This window comes from Miniopterus schreibersii, assembly GCF_964146895.1.
Source record: "Miniopterus schreibersii genome assembly, chromosome: 18".
NCBI classification, from domain to species: domain Eukaryota; kingdom Metazoa; phylum Chordata; class Mammalia; order Chiroptera; family Miniopteridae; genus Miniopterus; species Miniopterus schreibersii.
The window spans coordinates 18,798,913-18,814,345 of record NC_138121.1 but is presented as its reverse complement, the minus strand read 5'-3'; the positions used below and the strand labels follow the sequence as shown (position 1 = coordinate 18,814,345).

General features: G+C 44.5%; 1 protein-coding gene across 1 annotated transcript in view; it reads right to left on the bottom strand.

Moving 5' to 3' along the window:
- Positions 1 to 9,738: 9,738 nt before the first annotated feature.
- PDPR (pyruvate dehydrogenase phosphatase regulatory subunit) overlaps positions 9,739 to 15,433 on the bottom strand; it is a 30,694-nt gene continuing 24,999 nt past the window's right edge. The window contains exon 18 of the mRNA XM_081119805.1: positions 9,739 to 14,395. Within this exon, the coding sequence (XP_080975931.1) occupies positions 13,991 to 14,395 (405 nt within the window). The 3' untranslated portion in view covers positions 9,739 to 13,990. The remainder of the gene's footprint in view (positions 14,396 to 15,433) is intronic.

Sequence of the window (15,433 nt, the reverse complement as noted above, 5' to 3'; positions counted from 1 at the left end):
GAGCGTATGGCCCATCACTCAGGGGCAGCTGACCCTTAAATACTATCCATTCAAAGAAATATTTACTGGGCGATGGTCCAAACACTGTTCCGAGTGTTGAGAATACTGCCGTGTATTAGATGAAGGTGCTGCGGAGCCAGAGCAGGGCTGGCACCCCCCGGTGGGAAATGCAGCCAGCAGACACATACACCTTAGATATTTCTATAAAAGACAGAAACAGGGCGACGCGACAGTAAGGCAGGGGGAGGTGGGGTACTTCTTAGAGGATCGTGTGATTGATTCCGTTTCCTCTGTCCCAGAAGAGCTAGAATGGTGCAGAGAGTGAAATGCGGCCCGGAGCTCCCGTCCTCTAATCCCGCCTCCAGGGAGACCCTGGGCCGCCGACCAGCTTTCCAGTCGGCGCAGCTGAAGCCTCGCCCTGGGACACCCGAAAGACTAACCGGAAAAAAGGCGACTGCCGGTCCAAGAGGCCTTTTTGTTTGTTTGTTGTTTTCCTCTTGAAGGAATTTATTTTATGCCAAGAAGCCTTTTAACGCCTTGGAACAGAGTGGCTCTGGGCTGCGGCCCCTCGTCGCGCCTCGACGGTGGAGAGAACCCCCGCGCCCCCCGCGCTCCCGCGGGGCTGCTGCCCACCCCGGGCGTCCTCGCTGCACTTCCCCAAACGGACAGGTTCTGAGACTCGAGCTCTAATGAGGCCTTGAGAGGCGACGCCTCCAAATCGCCTTCAGCTCAGCCGAGGCAAAGGAGGGACTTAGCGAGCCCCCAACAAGCCCCACGTGCAGGGGCGGGGCCGCAGAGGGGACGCCACGCCGCGCGTGCGCGTGCGCGTGCGCGCGCGGTCACGCGCCGCCGTAAAGCGCGGAAGGTCGCGGACCCCGCTTCCGCAGAACTCGGGACTCCGCTCCCGACCCCTGGTGACCGGTGTGGCTGCTGCGGGCCTTCCGCCGGGTGTTGCTGAGCGCGGAGCCCGCGGGCGCCCATGAGGTAAGCGGACAGTCGCGGGCCGGCCTGACGTCCCCGCCCGCCCGGGCCTCAGCGCCTCAGGCCCCGCTGCGTCGCGTTTCCTCTTCGGTCTGGCTCAGGGGTGGTCGCCGCGGTCCCTCGTTTCCCGTCGGTTCTGCCTGGTTCTCCCGGGAAGGCGCGTCCTGGCGCCAGGACTCCGCCGGCCCGGGCCGAGAGGGGGTCCCCCTGACCTGCCCCAGTGTCTCTGCCGCTGTGCCCGCTCCGGCGGAGGTTGTCCGGGCCTCGGGGCCCCGACCTCGGCCGCCGCGCGCCCGCTCTCCGGCACTCGGGGTGACCTCGCTCCTGGCTCCCCGCCTCGGGCTTGCCCAGTCCCGCGGCGCAGATGAGGCTGGTCTAGCCCGGCCTTCCTCCTCTGCAGGTGGCAGTGTTTTCCCGCGTTGAAACGTGCGGTCCACCTGTGCTTGACTAATTAGTGAGACGGCTGCGGGGTCCTGCAGTGAAGTTACCTGGAGAAGCCTAGGCTGGAGCAGGGTCAGTGTTTGTCCCCTCGGGTCCGGTGTGAACGACACTCAGATTTGGTTCAGGGATCTTGAAGTCCATTTTGCCTGTGCGTGTAAGCATGACACACGAGGATGCGGGGTGGGGCTGGGAGGGGGGTGAGCCGGGCCCAAAAGGCACACTTTTCCGGTGATAGGGATTTGTACTGATTTCTTAAACTCGCTTGATCACTTGGTACACTTGTTTGAAAAATACAGCACCCTGGACCAGAGGAGCAGAATCTCCAGAGGGAGCTGCGGAATGTGCTTTTTGTTTTTTTTAAGTGACCCAGGTGGCTCTTGTGCTGAGGCAGGTGTAGGAAGTGTTCTCGTAATCATCTGTAGTTGCCTGGTCTTCCTTGGGGTCAGCAGCCCGTACTCAGCGCTGCATCACACAGAGGAACAGCTCAGAGGGAGCTGTTAGAGCTTTCCTCTTGCTCTTGGTGGTGTGAGCAGATCTGAGAATAACCAACCCCATTACTGAGGCGTTTTAGCAGAAATTATTCTTCTCAGCAGGGAATATTATAGTTAGTTTTTAAATATAATTTATTTTAAACAAGAGTATATGTTTTATCTTCAGGTTCTTCTCTACTGGCTTTACCACCTTTGCTATCAACCTTTGCTTTGGTTTTGCTGCCAAACCTGCGAGAATAGACTCTGGTACCTTCCTTTCCTTCACAGTTTGCATCCACTTTAAATCTACTTTTTTTTACCTCACCATTTCACTGACTTTTTTTTCCCCCCACTAATAAATATAATATTGCCCTTCTTTGCTTTCTGTCTGGCACTTAAATTTTTTTTTAATTTGACATACCATATTATACAATATTATATTAGTTTCAGGTGTACAGCATAGTGATTAGACACATATCTTATGAAGTGATCACCCGATAAGTACAGTACCCATGTGATGCCATACATAATTATTACACTACTATTGGCTGTGTTCCCTGTGATATACGTTACACCCTGTGACTGTTTTTATTGCTGGCAGTTTGTACTTCTTAATCCTTGTTCACCAACCCCCAACCTCCCTCCCATCTGGCAACCATCAATTTGTAGCTATGAGTTTGTTTCTGTTTTGTTTGTTTATTTTGGTTTTTTAGATTGCACATATAAGTGAAATCATATGATTTTTGTCTTTCTGTCTGACTTATTTTACTTAGCATAATACCCTCTAGGTCCATTCATGTTGTTGCAGTAACAAGACTTCATTCTTTTTTATGAGTAGCATTTCATTGTATGTATGTACCATAGCTTTTTAAAATAAATTTTATTGTTGAAAGTATTACAGATGTCCCCCATTTTCTCCCCTTTACCCACCTCCCCCCATCTCCCACCCCTCACCAGTTCTTCCTCTGTCTATTGTCTGTGTCTATGGGCTGTGCATATATGCTTATAAGTTCTTTGGTCAATCTCTTCCCACCCTCCCTCTGAGATCTGTCAGTCTGTTTCATGCTTCCATGTCTGTGGTTCTATCTTGTTTGTCAATTTATTTTGTTCCTTAGATTCCATATATAAGTGAGATCATGTGATACTTGTCTTTCTCGGACTGGCTTATTTTGCTTAGCATAATATTCTCCAGGTCTATCCATGCTGTCCCAAAGGGTAAGAGATCCTTCTTTTTTATAGCTGCATAGTATTCCATGTATAAATGTCCCACAGCTTTTTTATCCACTCATCTACTGATGGGCACTTAAGCTGTTTCCAGATCTTAGCTATTGTAAATAGCGCTGCTATGAACATAGGGACGCAAATATTCTTTCTGATTGATGTTTTGGGATTCTTAGGATATATTCCCAGAAGTGGAATCACTGCATCAAATGGCAGTTCCATTTTTAATTTTTTAAGGAACTTCCATACTGTTTTCCATAGTGGCTGCACCAGTCTGCATTCCCACCAGCAGTGCACTAGGGTTCCCTTTTCTCCACAACCTCACCAGCACTTGATGTTCATTGATTTGTTGATGGTAGCCATTCTGACAGGTGTGAAATGATACCTCATTGTAGTTTTTAATTTGAATCTCTCTGATGATTAGTGGACGTTGAGCATTTTTTCATATGTCTGTTGGCCATCTGTATGTCCTCTCTGGAGAAGTGTCTATTTATGTCCTTTGCCCATTTTTTAATTGGATCGTTTGTCTCCCTCTTGTTGAGTTATATGAGTTCTTTGTATAGTTTGGAAATTAACCCTTTATCAGATGTATCATTGGCAAATATGTTCTCCCAAATCATGGGTTCCCTTTACATTTTGAGGATGGTTTCTTTTGCTGTGCAGAATCTTTTTAGTTTGATGTAGTCCCTCTTGTTTATTTTTTTCCTTTGTTCCTCTTGCCCTAGGAGATATATCTGCAAAAATTCGACTATGTGAGATGTCTGTGATTGTATTGCCTATGTTTTCTTCTAGGGTTTTTATGGTTTCACAGCTTACATTTAAGACTTTTATCTATTTTGAACTTATTCTTGTGTATGGTGTAAGTTGGTGGTCTAGTTTCATTTTTTTTGCATGTATCTGACCAATTTTCCCAATACTTTTTATCAAAGAGATTGTCTTTACTCCATGGTATGCTCTTGCCTCCTTTGTCAAATATTAATTGACCATAAGGGTGTGGGTTGATTTATGGGGTCTTTGTTCTGTTCCATTGATCTATATGCCTGTTCTTGTGCCAGTACCAGGCTGTTTTGATTACAGTGGCTTTGTAGTACAATTTGATATCTGGTATAGTGATCCCTCCAACCCTGTTCTTCTTTCTCAAGATTGCTGTGGCTATTTGGGGTCTTTTTTAGTTCCATATAAATTTTTGGAATATTTGTTCTAGTTCTGTGAAATATGCTGTTGGTATTTTAATAAGATTTGCATTGACTCTATAGATTGCTTTGGATATTTTAATGATATTCATTCTTCCAGTCCACAAACATGGCATATTCTTCCACTTGTTTGTATCTTTGTCTGTTTCTCTCTTTTTTAAAAAAAATATATCTTTATTGATTTCAGAGAGGAAGGGAGAGAGAGAGAGAAACATCAGTGATGAGAGAGTCGTCATTGATCGGCTGCCTCCTGCATGCCCCCAACTGGGGATAGAGCCCACAACCTGGGCATGTGCCCTGACTGGGAATCGAACCACGATCTCCTGGATCTTAGGTCGATGCTCAACTGCTGAGCCACACCCAGCTGGGCTTCCTCTATTTCTTTTTTCAGTGACCTGTAGTTTTCTGAGTACAGATCTTTTACATCCTTGGTTAAGTTTATTCCTAGGTATCTTTTCTTTTCTTTTTCTGCAATGGTAAATGGTATTGTTTTTTTAGTTTCTCTTATTCTCTTGCAGAGATTTCATTATTGGTGTGTAAAAATGCTCTCGATTTTCAGATGTTAATTTTGTATCCTACTACCTTGCCAAATTCATTGATCAAATCTAGTAATACTCTGATGGAGTCCTTAGGGTTTTCTATGTACAGTATCTTGTCATCTGTGAATAATGACAGTTTTATTTCCTCCTTTCCAATTTGGGTGCCTTTTTTCTTCTTGTCTGATCACTGTGGCAAGGACTTCCAGTACTATGTTGAGTAAGAGTGGTGAAAGTGGACAGTCTTGTCTTGTTCCTGTTTTTAAGGGAAATGGTTTTATTTTTTGACTGTTGAATATGATATTGGCTGTAGGTTAGTCATATATGGCCTTTATTATGTTGAGGTATGATCCCTTTATTCCCACTTGCTGAGAGTTTTTATCAAAAATGGGTGCTGGATTTTGTCAAATGCTTTTTCTGCATCTGTTGATATGAATCATATGATTTTTGTCCTTCATTTTGTTTATGTGATGTATCACATTTTTTGATGTGCAAATATTATACTAGCCTTGCATCCCCGGAATAAATCCCACTTGGTCGTAGTGTGTGATCTTTTTAATATATTGCTGGATCCAATTTGCTAATATTTTGTTGAGTATTTTAGCATCTATGTTCATCAGGGATATTGGCCTGTAATTTTCTTTCTTTATAGTGTCTTTACCTGGTTTTGGGATAGGATAATGCTGGCCTCATAAAAGAGCTTGGGAGTCTTCCCTCCTCTTGAATTTTCTGGAATAGTTTGAGGAGAATAGGTATTAATTCTTCTTTGAATGTTGGGTAAAACTCACCTGTAAATCCATCTGGTCCAGGACTTTTGTTTGCTGGGAGTTTTTTTTATTACTACTTCAATTTCATTAGTTATCAGCCTACTCAGGTTTTCTGATTCTTCCTAATTCAGTTTTGGAAGATTGTATGTTTCTAGGAGTTTGTCCATTTCACTCAGGTTGTCCAGTTTGTTGGCATATAGTTGCTCATAATTTCTTACAATTCTTTGTATTTAAGTGGTGTCAGTTGTTATATCACCTCTTTCATTTCTGATTTTATTTATTGGGTCCTCTTTCTTTCTCGGTGAGTCTGGCTAAAGGCTCATCAATTTTATTTATCTTTTCAAAGAACCAGCTCTTGGTTTCATTGATTCTTTGTTTTTGTTTGTTTTTTTAGTCTCTATAGCATTAATTTCTGCTCTGATCTTTTTTTTTTTAAATATATCTTTATTGATTTCAGAGAGAGGAAGGGAGAGGGAGAGATAGAAACATCAATGATGAGGGAGTCATTAATTGGCTGCCTCCTGCACACCCCTTACTGGGGCTTATGCCCGCAACCCGGACATGTGCTCTGACCCAGAGTCGAACCTTGATCTCCTGGATCATAGGTTGATGCTCAACCACTGAGCCACAACAGCTGAGCTATGAGGATTATTTCAGTTGTATACATAAAGCAGTGTCTGGCACATTGTAACTATATCAATATTACCTTTTCTCCTTTTTTAATTCTTTTAAGTTACTTAGAAATCTCAAGTCTGGGGGCCTAAAGATTGAGATCTCAGTCATCATTGAATTTTTCCCATCTCCTTTTTTCTCTGTTTTCATTCATTCATCAGCTTATGTTTCCAAAGTGCCTATGCTGAATACTAGGAAAATTATGATCTAGTTATAATTGGTCCCTACTCTGAGAGAGCCCCTAAAATCTAGGGGATAAACATCTACCACTTAGTGCTTCTTAGGTGCCAGTGGCCCTGTTTTTCCTGTATTGTCTGATTTAGTCTTTGTAGCAACCATTTGAGATAGGTGTTCCTATTCCACGGTACAGATAAGGAGCCTGAAGTAGAGATTTAGTAACTTGCTCAGAGCCAAACAGCTAATGTGAGGTGGGGACATTTTCAAACCCAGCTCTGTCTGCCTCTAAAGTCCATAGTCTCACTGGGTTGCTATGTTGCTTCCCTGATTGCAAACCAACCATTATACAGTGTGACAAACTCTTTGCTGAGAGAAGTACAATGTGTGACAAGAGAACAGAAGGGTTACCTACCCAAGTGTTGAGGGAGAGGGGTTCAGGTAAGATGTCAAATGGGCTCAGAGCTGAGGGGATTATCCAGGGTCACCCAGGATTCTAGCTATGGTGTCTCTGGGGACACAGGAAGTGGAACAGATCTGGAGATTGAGGAGGATGTGTTTACCTTTTAGATGTGTGCAGTTTGACCTCTGGGATGGCCATTCTTCATCTGGATATGCAGGTGGAAAGCTCAGGACTGCTCTGGGGTAGGCCATCTGTCACGGTAGAAAGGAAGTCACCCTGGAGAGTGGTAGACAGAGAAGAGCAGCTGGTCTCACAGCCCTGAGGGATATCAACACATAGGGAATGGGCAGAGGAGAGAAGTGTGCAAAGATGTGATCAGGGAAGTAGGCTTCAAATAAAAGAAGGAAAGAGTGCGTGAGCAGGAGGTATCACAGCACTGTCAGCTGCTGTGGAGAGGTCAAGTGAGATGGTGCCAGAAAGCGTCCTTGAAAATTAGCAATGCAGCATTCCCAGGGAGAGTGTGTCCATGGTGAGGGGACAAAAGACCGGTAGTTTTCAATTCAGGAGAGTAGGATGGGCGAAAAATGAAAAACAATATAAGCAACCCTTTATGTATTATTATTTGTTGTCAAGGGAAAAGGACAAGTTGTAAAATACATGTTAAAAATAAATTTTTTCTTTAAAAACTAGTTGGCAGACTGCAATCTCTAAGATATCAGAAAAGGACTTGAGACAAATGTGGTGGCAAACAGTGGACATCAGGGCAACACACTGCTCCAAAAAACCAAAATTCTGGAAAAATATCGTTAACACTGGTATTGGTTATTTTTGTATGGTGCAAAAACTTAATTTTCTCCTGTATTTGAATGTCTGCAGACTGTTTTATAATTTAGACTATTAAAGTTAAATATTACTAATTGAAGAAAGCTGTGGAGCTTTGTTTCACTTCTTAAATCAGCTGAGAGGGACTTGAGCATATGAAATGCTGAGGAGAAGAAACGTTGAAGATACATGAGAGAGGACAAGTGATGGAGCAAGGTTCAAAACAGTGACCCTATGACAGAAGGAAGAGGTGGTTGTAGGGGCATGGTGGTTTTGTAGGTGGAGATTCAGGGACTGGGATGAGACAGGATATCTGCAGAAGGAAGAAAGGAGAGAGGTCATAGGGCAGGAGAGGAGTGGTGTCATGGGTTCAGAAGCTCTATGTAGACAGAGGTCTGCGGAGGCTTAACTCGATGTAGGCTGGAGCTAGGTAGGGGGTGCCTGCTAGTGTGAGCAAGAGAGGAACAGGGTCTTTGTTATGCTTGAAACATTTGATATTGTTTCAGAGGTGAGGGGGCTGCTGACCTTAATTCTTGATGGTGAGGTCAGTAAACAGGGTTGGCCACGTGGCAGTGGCAGTTTCCCCAGAAAGGCTACATTTCCATTGAGACAGGAAGAGAACATTAGTAAAAGGAGGTGGACGTTTCAGTTCAGATAGGGTGTTTAGAGGGAGGGAAGCAGAAAGGGAAAGGTTGGGTCAGGGGAGGGAAATTGGTCATAATGGAGATGAGATTACAGGGAGACTAGTGTGAAGCAGCAGCTATCTTGAGACGGTTTCACAGGGACCACGGATGAATTTCACTTAGAACTGCTTTCGCTATGTCCCACAGATTTTTGTGAGGGCTGTAGCACGGAGCCCTTCAGAGCCTCATCTGTCACCACATTTGTTATTTGCTTTTCCATAGCTCCTTTCCTTTCCAGAGTATCTTCTCTCAGTCTTCATGCCAAGCACTTCGTAGGTGTGTTCCATAATTCCAGCAAGGGTTCTGCTTTCTGATACTTGGCCTAGTTGGCTCTTCTTAGTATAAGGAGTTGGAAGTTTTGAATTCCCCAAAGCTGAGGACTCTGTTTGACTGTTTTTATTGCTCAGAGCCCCTGTTGAGCACCCTCCTGCGTAGGATGCCAGAATTGGAGGCATCGGAGATGATGACGTTGAATTGCCCTGAGGCCTTCACACCAGACGTGAGGTGCATCATGGGCAAGTCTCCTTTGGCTCAGGGCTACTTGGTCCTGGCAGGAATGAACTCTGCTGGCCTTTCATTTGGTGGAGGAGCTAGAAGGTCTTTGTCACTCACACTCAGCTTGCTGGGCTGCTTTCTTTCTAGAATGACTTAACATACTAAATTAAGTGCATTATATACCATATTAATAAGAAGGTACATGTAATTTGAGAGTGTCTCCTTCAAAGTAATCGCCATTGGGAGGCTTTCCAAATATCCCTGAAATGTCATTGTGCAAAATGTCTTTGGAACTCCTCTTTTGGAGTTAGCCTTGGAGACTCTGGGATGTTCTCAGTGCTTTTTCAGTTCTAACAAATGTTGGTCAATAATGAAACTGGAAATTAAAGGAGTAGGTTTAGAATATAAAATGAAGTTGTTATAGACATGTTAACTTACCTGTGGATTCCCAGATGTAGTTGCTCAGAGAATAAACAGTCTAAAGTCCCATGACTAAATTTGTGGATGGTAGCTCGGTATAGCAAAGATCACTGGCTGCTTCTCTCACATCTTGTTCTCTCCCATGGGTGTGACCAAGAATGCTCATACTCCTGTTTCCCACAGACACTGGCTCACAGGCTTGTCAGGAATAAGTACCAGGTTCTTAATATGAAGTCAGTTGTAAGGCAGGATGTCAAACCCAGTGACAATAACTTCAGGAGGAACAGAGGCTTCCTCTGACCAGCCAGGCCACCACTAACATCATGCCTGTGTCTACTTTACCTCAGTTTCCACACTCTTTATACTTTGATAACACAGGAATCAACTGTTTCATGTGCAGTGTTTATCTTTTGTGATGGCAAACACATACAGGTGAAGAATATTTCACAAGCAGACATGGTAAGAGTAATTAAAATGTATGTTTATTCATTTACAAACCTAGTAACATGAAAACGAATTGAAATCTGGCGTGATAGAAACATAGTACACAATGTGTAGCCCATGAGAAATGTGTAATTCTCCAAGGACACTGCTCAGAGAAGTCAAGAATCATGTTCATGGAGGGCAGAAATGCTCGGTCACCCTGTGGGCCTAACGTCACCAGGGCTCTTGAGAGAAGATCCCATTTACCTAAGTGCCTCGAATGTCTTCAAGACCACATGCTAATGCTACACAAGGACAGAAAGGGGCTGAACAGAACTGCACATTTACAGATGCGAATAATGAATATAGCACTTTACAATAATTACAGTGATGCTTTGACACATCCCGAGAGTTGACCAGAGAGTAAAGTGTGAACTGTGCTGTTAGAAAACCCCTCACTGAGATGGGCTGCGGCAGCCTTCTACCCCACACCATCTGTTCTGGGGAAGGAGAGGTGAGCAGGTGATGGGAACCCTCAGCCTGAAATGGAGTTACTTTTTCACCCTTCCTCTCTCCACCCATCATGGGACACTGGAGTGTAAGGCACGAGAGCTGGTGTGGAGAAAAGACGTGCTCCAAGCCCCAGTTCTTGGTGTGCAAAGGAATTCCTGGCTTAGATCTTCTGAAACAGATGCTAAAAATATCCTTCCCACCTCTTGTAATTACTGTCCTTGAGAGACAGAAAAACGAGAAGGCAGAAGGTTTGCAAAGGATAAAAACAGCTGCATCTAAATATGATAAAATGGCCCACGAGAATTGTGTAATTCTCCAAGGACACTGCTCAGAGAAGTCAAGAATCATATTATACAAGGAACAGCTCTGATATGTAATGGACAAAGAGAAGGCAAGCACATACAAAAATACTCGGTCCTCTTGGAAAATAGTACATTTGTTAGTGATGAGGGACTGCAAGTGTGAGCCCCATGCTGACAATGAAGGAGCCTTACAACTCAGCACCATAAAGTGGAGGCAGTGGGGAAGGCGCTGACTGGCAGACCACAGAGTACTCACAGCTTCCTGTTGGACATCATAGCTAATGCCTAAAACATCTTACTATTTCACCTACCATTGCTTCCACTCGGCTGTGCTTCTCCTGAATACATGTGCTTGGAAATGATATGTGTGAGATGAAAAGTCTTTCCTCACAAGAAAATTTCCCCTATGTTGTGTTGATAAAATGCTGCTTAGATCAAAGTTTGTGAGGGATTGAGAGAAGGGGGGAGGGTATGGGGGGGGGACAGGTTATTTTTCAGTATTAAGCACTGACCAAACCTCCACCTTAGATACTAATGAGGATCCTTGCTGACTACACTCCTCAAGATGCAACAAACAGATTAAAAAAAAAGAATCTTGTAGCTAAACCCTGGAAAGCAGGCCAGCGAGCTGTCCTACCAGGCACAGCCTTCCAGGTCAGAACAAAGACCACAGGTCACAGAAGATTCCCTTTTACCTGCTTCAGTTTCTGAAAGGGTGGTGAAGACACTCAGATGCCAGCACATATCCATGAGCCAGAGCCGGAAACCAGGGCAGTGAATCAGATCTTAGTGACTATGCTCTACTCCTGCAGAAATGGGACTTTTGGGCCAAAGTGAAGCGGGTTAATCTCTGGGCTAAGTGGTCTTTGGCCCTAGCCTGGATAGCATTGCTCACATTTGGGGGTACAGGGACTCTGCAGAAGAGCACTGGCACTGTAGTGGCAGTTCTTCCCTTATCTGTGTCCTGCCTGTGCAGTGTATGTGACCACATCACAAGTTAAAGACATCACTCAGGTTATCCAAGCAGGTAGTTTTTAACCCTTTTTGCTCTTAAAACTTTCTGAATTAGAGCTTTTCTGACTTTAGTGACAGTGTCATAGATGGGAAATCTTTCTGATGCACACTTCATGACAATGCCAAGAAACAGGACATACATGAGTAACAAGGAGCTTAGACAATACTTCAAGGGAGGAGAAGGTGCACAGGAGACTTGCAACCCTGGGTCTTCATCTGTTTGAAGCTAACACATTTTGTGTTTCTAGGTTCAAAAAGATTCTTCAATTGAATATGCTGACAAGATAGAAGAAGCATGCAGAGCCCTGCCCCTCCCCAAGAGGGCAAAAGAGGTAATGATGGATCATTTTAGAGAAAAAAGTGCCAACCACCTTAAACTCAAGTCCAGAACCCCTCAAATTCCTAGAGAAAGGTGAGTTGTCACACAAGACAAACACTTGTGGCCCCACAGCCCCTGAGATGGAAATGACACACATACTAGATGCTTTGATTGTCAGTTATGCAAGAGGTGGGAAGGAGTCATCCCCTTCAGATTTAGGACCAAATAGAGAAAACTACCAGATTCACACTTGCCTGTATTTGAATGAACAGAAAGACTTCAAGGATGAACTTTAAAGTGCCAAAAAATAATGTGTGCTACAAGGTACCCAGTAAACCAGTGATGCCCTAGAAGAGTGTCATCTTGCCAGTCTTAGGAGTGTGACCTCTACTATGGACAAGATGGAATTTACACTTAACTCTAGAAAAGATGATTTTGGAATGGTGCAGGGCATTTGATAACTTTAGCTCTGTATCACCTGTTCTCATCTTCTTGGGTCAGTGGGCTCCCTGCTGGTAACACCTGCATTGGCACCGCTTCTGTTCTCCAGCTGGGCAACCTGTCTTCTTTCTCCTCTTTGCCTAGAAGCAACATCTCTTGGCTATTAAATATACATTTGCAGCAAAATAGCAAGGCCCTCCAAGCAGTTATAATCACATGCTCCCTTAATAAGTCAACTAAGACGTAAAAGGGTGGACCCTAATCAAGTAGGTGTTGTCTGGCTGGGGAAATGTCTAGAAGAAGGCAGTCTGATTCACTGGATAAAACAGACACGCCAGAGCAAGGCGGCGGCACCCGAGAGCATCATCTTTACTAGATTTACAGATCTAGCAGAGCTAATGCTTCTACGATGCCAAGGCAACAAAGGCTGCAGTTTAGTTACCTCTCTAACAGCAGTTTATACTTTTAAAAAATCAAATTAGGGCAGCTTAGGTGCAAGGGGAAATTAAGTGTTGGGATGGATTAGTATAGTCTCTGATACCACTCAGGCTTCACGCCTGAAAAAGAGCCACTCCTTAACTGCATGGTCTGTTTGGAGACACTCCCAAGTCATTTTCTGTTCCAGAGGATACAGAGAGCTAGATGGACAGGGAAAGGGAGGAAAGCAGTCTGCTAGGCTCATGTAATGTACACACAGAACTTTGGACCCACGGGGGTCATCTGTGGCTCAGTTCTGTGCCAGAGGAAGCTGAGCTTGGGCTTCTAGTACTCTTGAGCTCAGTATGGACGGGATGCGCTACCTTTCCCTCCCCTCAAGGGGGAGAGACGTTTGCTGAGCTAGTGGGCCTACTGACGAAGGGACAGGCAAGGAAACTGATGAGGAAAATCAGGATGGGACGACTGAGTGGTGGGAAGAGAAGCAGCACTGTTTGGTGTTGGTACTTTCTAAGGTTAAGACCCTTTCCTTTCATCTAGAAAAAGCAACACAAAAGGCAACATGGTTTTCCCCTTTCAAATATTGTGGCTTGCTTGTTTACTCAGCCTAACAAGCAAAACCCGTCATTATAGAGATTAACATGCAATGAATAAAATTATAGGCAAGTGGCCCTGGCCCTATGGTCTGATATCTAGTTTGGTAGGGAGGCTGGGAATGGTGCCAGGTTAACTTTACTTCTGCTGCAGCCCAATAACAATCACATGATGCCTCTCGTCAGTGAGGTAGATGGTCATCTTGCTAGAGGTATCAGGGTGCTAACTCACAGCACAGTGGAACAGGAGAGCAAGCTGCCTCGGGGTGTAACATACAGCAAGCAACCCGTGTTAACAGGTTGCTCCAAGAACACCTGGCCCCACGGAGATGGCCTCCTGCCCCAAGGCCTGCGTACCACCAGCTTCCCTTGCTTCTAGATACAGCATCTGAATCGGACTGTCAGCATAACCCAATACCACAAGTTGGGCTTGCTCCTGTCATCATGGGAATATGAGGGGTGGGCAGAGGGGACAGACAACCCAGAATGAGTATTAGGAGATGGGGAACTGCAAACGGAGGAGGAGATGAAAGGACAAGAAAGGATGCAAAGCAAAAAGTTTAAAGATTACATCAGGGAGATAAGAGATGGGAGGTAAGGTTAAATTAAGAGGGACGGCATGAGAGAGGCTCCTAAGATGCTAAGACGGGGAGGAAGTGAGACTGCCTGGCGTTATTTCCCATGCAAGTCACTTAGCTCCACATCATCCTTTCGACGCTTATGGGTATAGAGGGAGGCAACCGGGTAGAGCCTGGCCTTGGCCAAGAACCGCTGTCCTGCGATGTCAATTTCATACTCTCCCCGGTTGATGAAGTCTGCTGTCACCACCTGCTCCTCCCCAGTGTCCTCGGAGAAATTGTGCACGAAGCCCAGGCAAACGTGGCGCTCCAGGGTGTAGCTGTAGGCACTGCTGGTGGTCTTGCCAACATACTGCCCGTTTCGGTAAATGGGTTCTCCCCACCAAGGCCAGAGGTCCAGGTCCGTGTCATGGTCGTCCAGGATGAACATAGTGAGGCGTTTATACACTCCGTTCTGCTTCTGCTGCAGCAGGGCATCTCGACCAATGAAATCCATCCCCTAGGAAAGAGAAGCAACACCGAGTCATCATGCTCACTTTACCTCTTGGCACATGAGCAACACAATGGAGGAGGAGGGGTCCCCTGTGCCACTGCAGTGGGTGCAATGCTCTCCTTCATCCCCAAGCACGCTTTGGGGACACTGTATATTTCCCAGCATGTGAAAAGTTGCATTCACAGTATACAAGATGCCTTCAGAGAATTTTTGTAACAACACAGGTACCCTTGTTTCTATTTTATAAACACAGATTCCCATCACAAGACGATGTAGAACAAAAATATTTAGAAAAATCAATTATCAAAAACACTTGCTAGAATTTTTAGGAAAACAGCATTTTTATATAATCCCAATAAAAAGTCCATGCATATGTATCTGTATTCAATGTGTATGTACAAAATCAAGCAGGATAAAATAAACTCAATAGTGATTATCTCTCAATAGGTAAAGTATGATTTTAATTTTCTTCATTTTGGAAAATAGAGAATATATATTCATTACTCTTATATCAGAAAATTTCTCAAAAAGAATACTGTAGATCTACTGTATTGATAGGGAATGATTGCTAAAAATAATACCACTGAGTGTGTAGTATCCAACTATCTAGGTTAAAAAAAGTGGCAAGGGAGCACAGCCACTGAGCATTGACCCAAGAACCAAGAGGTCACTGGTTCAATTCCCAGTCAGGGCACATGCCCAGGTTGGGGGCTTGATCCCCAGTAAGGGATGTGCAGGAGGCAACTGATCAATGATGTTTTTCTATCCCTCTCCCTTCCCCTCTCTAGAAATCAATAAAACATTTTTTTTTTTTTTTTAAGTGGCAAGGGGAAATTATACACCTGTCTGTTTGCACCACACTAAAGCTCTAAAAAAGGAGAGGAACTGCTTCTGGTAAAGGTGGCAGTGAGATGGGAGGGGTTGAGAGAGGTGGAAAAGAGACTTCAAACATCCTCTTGAATTACAAATTTTGGGGGGGGGGGGAATTAGTTAAATAGGTGACGAATTTGTACAAATAATCATGGCATATTAATGTGTCACCAC